Source organism: Ostrinia furnacalis, unplaced genomic scaffold (assembly GCF_004193835.3).
Source record: "Ostrinia furnacalis isolate ACB-3 unplaced genomic scaffold, ASM419383v2 OfSCF1734, whole genome shotgun sequence".
NCBI classification, from domain to species: domain Eukaryota; kingdom Metazoa; phylum Arthropoda; class Insecta; order Lepidoptera; family Crambidae; genus Ostrinia; species Ostrinia furnacalis.
This window is the reverse complement of record NW_021131973.1, coordinates 91,148-103,266: the sequence shown is the minus strand read 5'-3', so window position 1 is coordinate 103,266 and position 12,119 is coordinate 91,148. Positions and strand designations below refer to the sequence as shown.

The 12,119-nt window shown below is 36.7% G+C and overlaps 1 protein-coding gene across 1 annotated transcript; it reads right to left on the bottom strand.

The window, feature by feature from the left end:
* Positions 1-1,731: 1,731 nt before the first annotated feature.
* LOC114353532 (nuclear pore complex protein Nup214-like) lies at positions 1,732-11,376 on the bottom strand. The gene is made up of 8 exons (XM_028305570.1): positions 11,139-11,376; positions 10,859-10,997; positions 10,320-10,486; positions 9,967-10,139; positions 9,277-9,488; positions 8,748-8,868; positions 8,474-8,561; positions 1,732-1,812 (listed from the first exon to the last, which is right to left on the bottom strand). Exons 1-8 carry the CDS (start codon positions 11,175-11,177, stop codon positions 1,732-1,734), a joined length of 1,020 nt encoding a protein of 339 aa, XP_028161371.1. The 5' UTR covers positions 11,178-11,376.
* Between the last annotated feature and the right edge of the window lie 743 nt (positions 11,377-12,119).

The window sequence follows — 12,119 nt, the reverse complement described above, 5'->3', positions numbered from 1 at the left end:
AAACGATCTATAGATATTTACTTATTTCAAACCTTTTATCTACGTCGACAAGGCACCCTTTGCCATGAAGCACTTTTATCTGCTTAATATGTCCCTGCTACAAATATAGAGTAGGACATAATATCAAGGTATAGATATACTCAAAAACTCATAGTGATGAAGTTAATTTTGAAAACCACTGGATGTCTTCAAGTAAGATTGAATTAGTTCATTGAATAGGCCAGTGTCAATTAGTTCATTGATTTTGTTAATCTTTTATCTGGAACTATTGATCCGCTCCTAAAAATACCTTTCCAAAAAGAACAGTTAATACTATTTTCGGATATCAGCCAGTATTTCAGGAATTTACATAACTCCCAAAGGTTGGTCGGTATTTCTTTCACACTAAAAAGTAAGAGGCTAAACTATTTTTGTTACCCCAAAAATAACTGAGCTGTAACTAAGGAAAAACTATTTTTATATGGAGGAAGAAATTTTTTGTACGTATTCAATACTCATTATTATCTATTGCCAGTTTTGATATACTCGTAGCTGCCACAAAAATTATAGTTTCTAGCTAACACGTTTTTGCAAAAGGTAAGCATAACTAAAAGTTGATCAGCACCAGAATATTTTAAGGAGAATTTCACATGGATAGAAGAAGAGCCACCGGCGACGCATAGCATTTTACAGTAAATATTTGTTTCAGTAGACATTTCTTTCAAAGCGGAATGTTTGCACATTTTTCAAAAGTGACCGTGTATTCATAAAAAATAACTTTTTTGGTACCTTTGACGCAGTTTTAATCAAAAGTTTTGTGTACTGGGATGTGATCGTGGATTTTTCGAGCGGGCTGTATTCTTTATTTAACAAATTTTGTGCAATGATGGCTTTCCAGGCTCGTGTACAGATTTACGTATTTTTATTCAAATGAAATCCACTCAATAAAACGTTATTGCGAGAAACTGCGATATGAAAGGTACAAAAATAAATATGCAAAAATTTTTGAGTAAGCTCTTTTGGTGTAAATACCGATGTATTTTTTATTATTTATTTTCATTTTAATTCTGAAAGACATGTATCCAAATATAAAACTAATAGACAGAAAATTACGCTTCATTCTTGTATTAAGGACCTAAATGCCAGCATAGCTCACCATATAATTTTTAACTCTATCTCACGTATTCAGAATCAATAAATATAGAAGAAAAGCTGCTTAGTACCAATATTTATATCACATCAAACTGCAACATCACCCAGCCACACATTCCCAAACTATCAGACTTTTATCACAGAATTTCCAGTTCAAACAGTGGGTCTTGGCAATGTTGGTAACCCATGCCTGGCTAATCCTGCACAGTGGGCCGAAGGCACGGACGGGCTCCGGCTTAATAGAGGCCTATGTTTGCCCTGCGAACCCGAACAAGCCGTGTTTGATGCTGGAATTTACGGTGTGTAAGCAAGAGATTGTATGGTGTAGTTTTTGAAAATACGATGCAGCACGTAATTATGATAGTTTAGTAATCCTAACTTATAGGTACACTGTGCAACCAAGGTCAGTAATTGTCAAATTAAAAGCTACTTACAAGACGTGGCAGTAAAATGCAAGCTTGCGTGAGATACGTGTTATAAAATAAGTCCTATCATTATGCTAGTAAGGTTGAAAAGTACATAATCATTGAAAATTTAGATGTCACGCGTGCTAGAGATACCGCAAAAAACGCGTCGCGTGACACTCAAAGTTGCATTCGTTTATACTTTGGCAGTGTTATAATAACAACTTCTACAACTTATTATCAAACCCTTGTGGAATAACGGCAAAAGTTGATTTACCTGAAACAAAAAATAAAGGTTATCTTTAAAATTATTCTGTACGTGTGCTTGTTACCTAATACTCCTAAACAGCTGGGCCGATTTGGTTAAAATTTTGTATGTACTCGTATCAGGAATACGAGTACATACAAAATTTCAACCAAATCGGCCCAACGTCAGATCGTTTGAAAACACAAAATTCCCGGTAGGTAGTGCTAGGGTAGAGTACCCTGAAGTTCACCGGGCCAACTGGTGGAATTATAAATTATCCTTAATAAAGTTATTTACGTATTCACTCTGTAATTACAATAAGTCTTAACCTATTTCAATGATGACAATTCAAGTAAAGTATGGGGTTAGGTAAATGCCTTAGAAATAACATTTTTTAGTAATAAGGTCGTATACCTCCACTTTCTCCATTAAAACAAGCGTGTTTACACACACGCCCACACGTTAACTGCAGATCTCATCGCGGCGCGCCCACCAATCAATTAACGGCGCGCCCAGTCACACTATACGTTTGCCTCATTACTTACTGGCCAGCTCCTTGCGCTTATTTATGAACTGCTATTGACATGGGTGTTAAAAATAGGTTTCTAGGGCGCAACAGCGCGAGCGGTTGACCGCCCCTGCCTTTTTGCAAGTTTTGTGGGCAGTTGTTTTTTGTTTGTGACTTGTTTGTGGAATTGTAATGATGTCTGTATTTTTTGATGACATTATTGCTTGAAAGTGTAAAAATTGGAGTACTTTTTATTAAAAAGTAATTTGTAGTGTACCAATATTTACTACTCTCTCAATCTCGATTATCCTTATAAACTAAACGTAGAAGATACGTGTTTATATTAGAAGTGAGTTGACCACAATGTGGGGCTATTGTCGAACTTATAAATATAATCGGTGTACGTATAGAAAACAAAAACCAGCCGAATTGAGAACCTCCTCTTTTTGTTGAAGTCGGATAAGAATGCTCAATGTACTCTATGATAACGAGAGCAGTAAAAACTTTTGAAAATCCCATTGAGTTATAATGTACTACGTAGTAATATTACTTCAATGGAAAATCCACAATTTAAAAAATTATGAATTGCCCAATTTCAAATCTAAAAGCAAGCTATTTAAATACTCTTTCATAGTGATTAGCATGAATAATACATTCTATAGTTTATCCAAGTTGTGTTTTCAGCGGTTTATTTGCCCCGCAGTTTTATTGACAGGGGTGTTAAAAATAGGTTTCCGGAGAGTTCGCCCCTGAAATGTGGTGGTCCAGTTTTTGTCTTTGCCTCGCGACTTACAACTTACGACCGATTTCAGAAGAATAATTGAGGTCCCACTTAACGCGTTACGCGAAACGGTGTGCCCACAAAAACTGGATACGTTAATATTCAGTGAATTTTGGTTTCATATTAAAATATCAGACTAATTCTACTTATTTTCATTGTTGTATTATTAGGGCCTTAATTCATTTTTCAATTTTAATAATTTATAAAAAAAAACATTTTCTAAAGTGTTTGTTTCGACATGAATCTTAGGCTGAGTTGCACCACCTAACTTTGACCGTAGCTATAACGATAACCGGTGCTTTTTGTATGGAATTTGACAGATTTTTAACGTTTGTCAAAGTTAAAGTAAGATGGTGCAACCCAGCCTTATTGAACAGAATAGATAGTAGGATATATAGAAATTTATTTTTAGCATATGCAGAAGAATTCCAAAATTGACAAATTATTAGCCGAAAAGTCTTCCCACTTAGCACAACGTTGGTTTCAGTGGTCGCTTGAGTGGTGTAGAAGCGCAGGTATATAGGTAACATAATACAGTAGCAGTTTTTGGGGAGATAACTGGCAATTTAGCATCACTATAAAACTATAAATATAATAAAAGGAAACGAATTATACCAGCGCTTATTTTATTACATTCCATGGGCATTTTTAATTTGGGCACGCCACGGGCTGCAATGAATAAATTTCCAAGATTAAGACATTAATTTCCACGCTTGCCGCCAGAGGGCAGAATGTGGAATTAATCTATGAATCCTCCTAGTTTTTAGTACTTTTACAAGCAGTTTGGCCAGATATATGAGTGGATTTGTTAATATAAACTAAGCTTTGGCTTATTCATGGTTTGTTTTGGTTATGTTTTTGTTCCCTGAGTTTGAGGACATTAAATCCTTACACATACGGGGCACACAACTCGTAGAACTGATGGACGTTGAGGCAGAAAAGTTTTCGGGTCTCTTCCCACTCGATGGACTGATGCTCTGGTCAAGGTCATGGAAAACATCTGGATGTTAATAAAGCAGGACTGGTCATTGTGGAAGGCTTTGGGGAAAGCCTTTGTCCACTGGGTATCCTTTGATTGAAATGAACGTTGCACCTAATGGACTACCAAATATTGCTCTAATTATGTAAATAAAATGAAAGGAACGATTATGTGAAAGTCAAATACATGTAAGACCTATTTTAAGAGGCTCGTTACCAAGTAGTAGCTGAGAAGAAAGAGAGCTACCTAGTAAATTATAAACTCAAATGCAAACAACTTGAACTCACGAAAGTGCGAATACAATTTCTTTCATCAAAGAGAAAAAAACTGTTGTGCAAAGTTGAAAGGCGTTTGTTATCAAGTTGGATGATTAAGATTTTTTCGGGGCAAAGGAGGGATTTGGAGTTGCTTAGTTGTGCCACAGCACAAATTGAACAGCCAGTGGAAGAAGCATTATTATTGTACATAGAATGACGCCCGTATTCAGAAACGAAGTTGCTTAAGTGAAGCAGCAAATCAGGCGCACAGAGTTGAACAGAGCTCTGTGATTGGTTCGTGCATCTGGTATCACCCTGTGCGTCCACGTGCACTGTGAGACCTCGTAGTAATGTTTGTGAATACGGGCGTGAGTATATCTACTTAAATCATCAGTTGCTGCAGTACATACCTGCAAGTCTTGTGCTAAATTCACTGCTAAGATTGTGTACAGTACAGTATAGGTACAAACAATATCATTTGTTTGAAATAATATTTTTGATTTTGTGTGTAAAAGGTAAGTGAAATCAGTAGTATTATGGTCAACAACGTTATAATTTGCTTTGTCGACACTGCAATAAAATTCATGATCAGAACTCACATCCTCATGAATACAGCAAAGAAGTAGGCACAGTTGGCATTTGTTCTGCCAATTTCCTAACTCAAAGAAAGGGTTAAAAAAATATTATGGGCACTTCATCATAAATCACAAACGCCACCCCTCATGTCCGACGTAAATTCAAAACATACTGTTCTATCTTGTCTGTGGTTAGGTGGGGTTGATTGCCGAAATAATTAGTGCTCCACTTGTAACAATTACCAGGCCGTTATTTTGCTTACGAACTTTTTGATGAGCCCGCCCTGATGAGGCAAAATTTTAATTTCGGGTCTTGCATTTTATTTTGCGGCAAATATGGTTGGATTTGTCAAGGGTACGAAAGAAAATAAATATGATTTCGTGCGTAGGAGACCGTACCAAGCCGTATGGTTCAGTCGTGTCAGATGACAATAATAATAGATAATAATTGAACAATAGTGAACAAATAGTAGATTGATACCAGGATTTTGACTTAAATTTTTGCTGTTGTACAGACGACGATATAGCAGACTATACGTTTTTGATGCAAAATCGACCAACAACCTCCAACAACCAGATTACTTATAAGTTAGTGCCGATAACTTTGCCTTCACTGGGAATCGAATATAGGAACTCTGGATGGGTCTGAAGTGTAGTAATAATGACATCTACCAACGCGTTACTACCAATTATTATTCTAAAATCATCTTGAGGCTCTCATCTCATCTCAGATTGAAGAATAATTATGGTTTTGCATTACTAATTTTAACAAAAAAATATACTGCAAAGTTGGAAGTAAGAAAGTACCGAGTTCAATAATACGCGTCATTTTGCCGGAGCCTCGGATACACTTTCAATTGCTCCGCTTCCATCAATAAACATTTTAACAAACTTCCTTCCTAAATCTGTCGATTCCAACTTTCCCCGTCCGTGGATATACGCACGTACTCGTAAGTGCCATGTCGCATACACAGTGCAAATGTACAGTAGTCGAGTCACTGACTGACTCACTCATCACGAAATCTCAGAAACTGTAAGGCCCAGAACAGACGGTGAAACGCAACTGCAACGAAACTGCAACTTTGTGATGATTCTGATGAATGAAACTGAAACTGAAAGTTTCAAACTGGTTGCGTCATGTGTGGTCTCTCAACGGACTGTTAGGCCGGGGNCTTCACATAATCCTACGATATCCCACCGTAACCTGCTCAATTCTTCCTCGAGTTCCATTAGCTTCACGTCTGTACGCAGTGTGCGAGCGTTATAGGTTATGAATAGTATACAACATTATGAATAGTAATTTAACGCCATTTGATTTATTAATTAAATAATCAAATTTTATGATTAAATCAGTCATCGCTTTGTATTTGTCCCATTAAAGCTTATGTTAGAAATACAGGCAAATATTCTAATATCTATTTTCAATAATTATAAACATAATAAAATATGTGACTAGACTCATCTTCTGACATGACCTCATTCAATGCGAAGTATAACATGGCAGGCACGTTTAAATTTTCCATAATAATATGTTGTTCATGACGCCATCCTAGATATAAAATGCATTACCTGAATTGCTATAAACTATTTCATATTACCAACTATTAATACATACAAAAATACGCTGTATTACATATAACTCGGTTTTCCAAGATACTAAATTCGTTAGCCCGACTTGCGGTTGATTTCCCAGTAGGATGCTATTTTTTTAAACGTAAATATTTTAGTTATTTCGCAGTTTCGAATTTATTGTGTAAACGTAAAAGTAATACATAATATGTATATAGTCTATGTAGGAAATACAATCATCGTCAATCAATTCATAATATTTTCCGATGTTCCTCTAACAGTGCTCCAATTTAAAATTTAATTATACGAAGATTCAAGACTTGTAATGCTCTATGAATGTTAAGTAATGCCCCTCTTAGGACGGTAAAGTGCAATAAAACTGAACACTGGTCATTATTGAGTAAATGCTGAGTATAGCGTAATTAGAATAAGCAAGCCGTTAACTATGACTGGAAACTTTATAAATGCCACTGCTATTTATGCTCGTTATTATTAACAATTTGTTAATTAATATCGCTTATTTTCTCACGACCTTATGCAATAATAATAACGAAGAGTAGACGTGCCTGCATTCTTAAATTGCATTTTTTCTTCAGCTGCCAACAACGCATTGCCTGGTATGCATCTTCTTACCCAAAGTTAACCTGATAAATATTCATTATGGTTCATAGCCATGATGTATTTTTCTTGTGACTTTCATCCAATATAAAATGTAGTTTCTTTTTGTTATATAAAAACATAAAATAAAATAGAAAGGCTAGCTAGGAGGTAATATTTATGGCGAAAATTTGCATAACCCATATTTATATCAAACACAAAAAGAGCAATTTGTAAAAAGGCAAGTTACTGGAAAACGTACTATTACTAGGAACGAGCGTTTCATATAAAATATTGCAAGTAAATGTCAGTATCAATTACATTCTATTGCACAGATGGCAGCTTGAAAAACTGAGCAGACAGCATTCCAAAGACGCGGTAAGATAACAGGCGACTTTTATTCAAGTACCAATTACTTACACCTACCACAGTCGTAAAGGTCTAACACTGTACGAGTACCTACTCTATCAAGTTGCCGATTTCCTTATTAGCCACCAATTGATTTATGTTTGTAAGCTTTTCCCAGTCAGAATTGTGATAATGTTTCATTCATTGCAAGTTTATGGGGTAGTTCCATTTTCGAAGTCGGTTTTATGAAGGTGGAATCCGTTGGTAACCGTACTCCTTGCAGATTCACAATGGATGGCGAGCCGTGTTCAGGCCACCTGAGCGGCCCTTCAGGCACAAGCCAAGCCAAGCAGTAGAACCTTATTGCTACGATCACGATGTTACTGATGACGCGTATGAAAATCAAAACGTGACGGAAACTAAAAAGAAAATTGTGAAGTTAAAAACATTTCTTGCATAGCAATCTGTTAGGCCGAGGNCAGTGAGATACGGTGAGATTCTGAGTTCGAACTTGGATCACTTGCACACACACTGTTTGTTCACTATACTATACTTCGGACGCGGTACCGAGGATTTTATAAATCCCTTGAGCTGCCACCAATGTTAGGCCGAGGTTTGATAGAGTCTTTTTAAAAAAGGCTAATTATTCTAGCTAAAATAAAATACAATGATTGGATTTGAAAGAGGCAGCCGTCACGCACGAGTGGTAGCGAAGAACTGGCGAGCCCGTGAAGCGGGCGAGCCAACTCGGGCAAAAATGCTGATGCCGCAGGATTTTCTGGGCATCAGGGGTTTTATGTACATCAGAGGGATGTAACAGTACGATGTCGCGGGCACAGCTAGTCTATATATATAAAAATGAAACCCGTTTCGCGTTGTCACGGCATCACGTGTGAACGGCTGAACCGATTTCGATAATTCTTTTTTTAAAATGTTTGTGGAAGTCCAAGGATGGTTCTTACGGAAAAAAATATTAAGAAAATCTCTACGCTAAGGCGGTACGAAGTTCGCCGCGTCAGCTAGTTATTTTATAATTTTGTCAGTATCTTTGTTTTAAATAAAGGTATTATAAATTACCAAAGACCACTGCACCCAGCTAGTGCCGTCAGCTGACGCTACTGTTGCAATTTCCATTCCATTCGATGACGAAGCCAATATTAAGTTCCTGAAAGGAAGACAAAGATTAACATACAGATAGTCAAAAGACAAATGCAACTATACAAGACATATTCTTCAGAAAGTGTTTCCCTAGACTGGTCTCAATTTTCTAGAGGCGTTTAAAAAGCTGGCCTTAGGTTATTTGCTAGAGGAATGTAAAGAAGGTAAATAATTAAAATTCATTAAATCTTACCAAGGAGCAAGACCCAATAAATAGTAATACCAGGGCCTGTTTGACCCTGTGCTATAGCAAACATCTTCATAATTCAAGCACGTTGCTTGACCCGCTTTTGGGGTGTTTACTATGGTTACAGCTGTAAAGAAATAATTTATTAATTTTACAATATCATTTTACCTACTTATGTATAGGGCCACAAAGATGCTCCAACATTTTGGAAGATTAAAAAACATTAAAGCTGAGTATAAGAGGGTGATCTGATGACGGTCACGGGAGGTGCCTGGATGCGAGCGGCGCAGGATCGGTCTTCGTGAAATTCCTTGGGGGAGGTCTTTGTCCAGTAGTGGACGTCTTTCGGCTGAAACGACGACGACGATAAGAGGGCGCTGGATAGGGGCCTCTACTGGGCCATGTGGAAATCATTGGGGGAGGCCTATGTTCAGCAGTGGACGTCCTGTGGTTGAAATGATGATGATGAAGAGTAAAAATGTAAGAATATTATAGCTACCCAAAAACAATATCTTAGGATTTTATTGATACTCACCAGGTCGACTGTTATCAGTAGCATTCTTATAGACCACAGCAAACTGGAAAGTTGAGATCCAGTATATAGCCAAGGCCTCTAGTGGAGCGCCCTCAAAGAGCTTAGGGGCAGGCACAGACTTAGCGGCTGTCAGATCTGGCTTATATTGAGTGAGGGTTCCGTCGCTGTTGCCCGTTACAAATTGCTTGCCTTTGGGGCTCCAGCAAAGACATCTGTAAAATGTAAATTATATTTATTGAATGATATAAGAAATATTATTTTCACATGTAAAATCAAAGTCAAGAAGCACAATTTGACCTTACACTTTAACACAATATTTTACAAATAGTAGTGAAATTTAGGGCCTTGCCACACCGGCGGATGTGGCAGCTCACTTAATCTAATGGTGCGTCCACATTGGGCGCACGGGCTCGCGCGGCACGCTGCCGCGCTGGTCATCCTGCTCACCCTGCTCTTGAGTGATCAGGATGTCGAGTGTGCCGCGACAGCCCGTGCGCCCAGTGTGGACGCACCATAACAGTATCAACAGAAACAGGGATTAAACCATATCAGTAACTTGAGAATAACTGTGATACCAAACTTACAAATACATATTATACATAAATGTATAATAAATTTTATGACTATAATTTGTGAACAGACAATTTAATAACAGTTAGGAATGTATGAGTGTGTTATGAGTTTTATTACCTCCCCTTAGACTGCACTTTCTTAACTTGAGAAGTGCTAGCCTGGCAAGCCAGTAATGTGCCATCGAAAAACACAATCACTAGAGAATCAGGGATGCATGGGTTCCATTGCATAGCCGACACAAATGTAGAGGGGCTGACATCACATCTGAGCGACAGAGATGGTGAAACATTCTGAAATAAATTGAAAATGATGAGGTGAAATTCAGTTAAATTATCCCAAGTATGATAATCGTTAATCCATTACTACTATTTACAAAAAAGATACTGCAGGCATCTCAGGTTACATTGTAGCATTCACAAGAATAACTTACAAAAACAACACTTATAAAATATAACAAAATAATGTCTAACCTGGTTCTGGAAGTCGGTGACCTTGTAAATACACAAGAGCTGGCCTCCCGTAACAGCCAAAAGCTCATTGTCACAGCTCACGGCAATGTGTGTTGGTTTCTCTTGGAGTTTGACAGTGAGATGTAAGCCATCTTTGGACTTATCAATAAGCTCACTAAGACTATAGGCTGTTGTAGAAACACAAAATAAATAAAAAAATAATGCAAAAGACCAGTTAATATTGATATGCATTACCAAAAATTATGAAATTTGATACATTTTCAGCTGAATAAACAAATATAATTAACTGTTCATACTTAATAGTTTTGTATTTTTATTATTGACTTGATCATTTTGAATGGTCTTGTGATATTGTGACATAAATACATTTTACAATGCAAAAATTTTAATTAAAAATATTATACTGTGTCAGAAATTCATTGTGAACCTCTACTATCTATCCCAAACTAAGCTAAGGTGTGTCTGAAGAACACACCCACACATAAATTAGAAAAGATTTGTTGAACTGCAATAGAAACAAACATTCATATTGTACTTACCCGACAAATAACCATCAGGGGATGCTACAAAAACGATCCCATACTTTGAGCTGCTAGCCACTAGATTGTAGCCTCTATTGGGTAATGGATCTTCAGTGTTGAAAACTTTAATTTTTCGTTGAAATTTAAATACCAAGTTCTGAAAATAGCAGTTTTGGACCCATTATAACCTCTTCAAACTCAATACAAGATAAATTCTAATGCAATGGGTAAAGAATTCAGAAATTTCTGTAAGTATGCCTTTACAGTAGCTATTAGAAGTTTTATGGAATAAAATTACCTTTTCATCTACCGGATTGGGCCCGAACTGCACTTCCATTTTGAAACCTAGTTTAAACTTTTTCACAAACGCATAAGGATTCAATTGATGTAATACTGAACCTTTGTGAAATTCAAATTTCTTTGAAGACAAACACAGTACATTCAGTTGAAAAGATTATTGATTTATTTTTCTAATTTGCACCGCGCAGGTATGACAGGCTGTAGTATTGATTGCACTATCAGTTGACAGTTTATTTTTTAATGATTGAATCCTCCACAGTACCACTTAGGCATGGAACATTTCATGAATAGCAGGTGAAAAATCATATGAAATGAATTTCATTAATCACACCTGCTATTTTTCTTCACATAGACTGCTATAATTTCGCAGTCAACGAAATCACGAATCACATGAATTTCATTCATTCATTCGAGCGAAGTCCGTGAGCGCTGCTCTGCTAAGTGACCGAGCGAGTAAGAAGGAATGATTTGATCATGTGCGTGTTAGAAAAGGACAAGAGATGTGATGACGAACGAAACTGAGCATTTTAAATATGAACTTTAAACTCAAAGGAGTAAGGTTTAGATTTCCTTGTCATGATTCGTATGATTTCATTAGATAGCAGGCAGATGAAATGAATGATTTTTCACTAGTCGCGCGGTTAGTGATTGTTTTGTTGCATACATACTGTGCTGTGGAACTGTTTGTTTTTTGTTGTGCGACATAAAATCAAACAGATATTAAGTCACATTCAATATAGGTAGCTAATAGCAATCGTTCATCATAATTCATACTTCATTAAAAGTAGCACATTATATGAAAGAGCTATATTTTAACACTGCGAATAAAAATCATTGCCTGTGAAAGGATGATGGGCATATTGGGCGTTAAACCAACAGAAACAAAAAGTATACTAAATTAAAGCTTATAATACTAGTACTTCAATTCATAGTACGACAACAATCCTGAAATACGTGGGGATACGGAGATAGAGGTAGT

Coding starts and splice junctions, on each gene's coding strand:
- LOC114353532 (XM_028305570.1), bottom strand. CDS start 11,177: ATGGAAGTGCAGTTCGGGCCCAATCCGGTAGATGAAAAG. Junction 9,489..9,966: donor AAAGTGCAGTCTAAGGGGAG/GTAATAAAACTC, acceptor TACATTTTACAG/ATGTCTTTGCTGGAGCCCCA. Junction 8,869..9,276: donor TACTGATAACAGTCGACCTG/GTGAGTATCAAT, acceptor ATTTCTTTACAG/CTGTAACCATAGTAAACACC.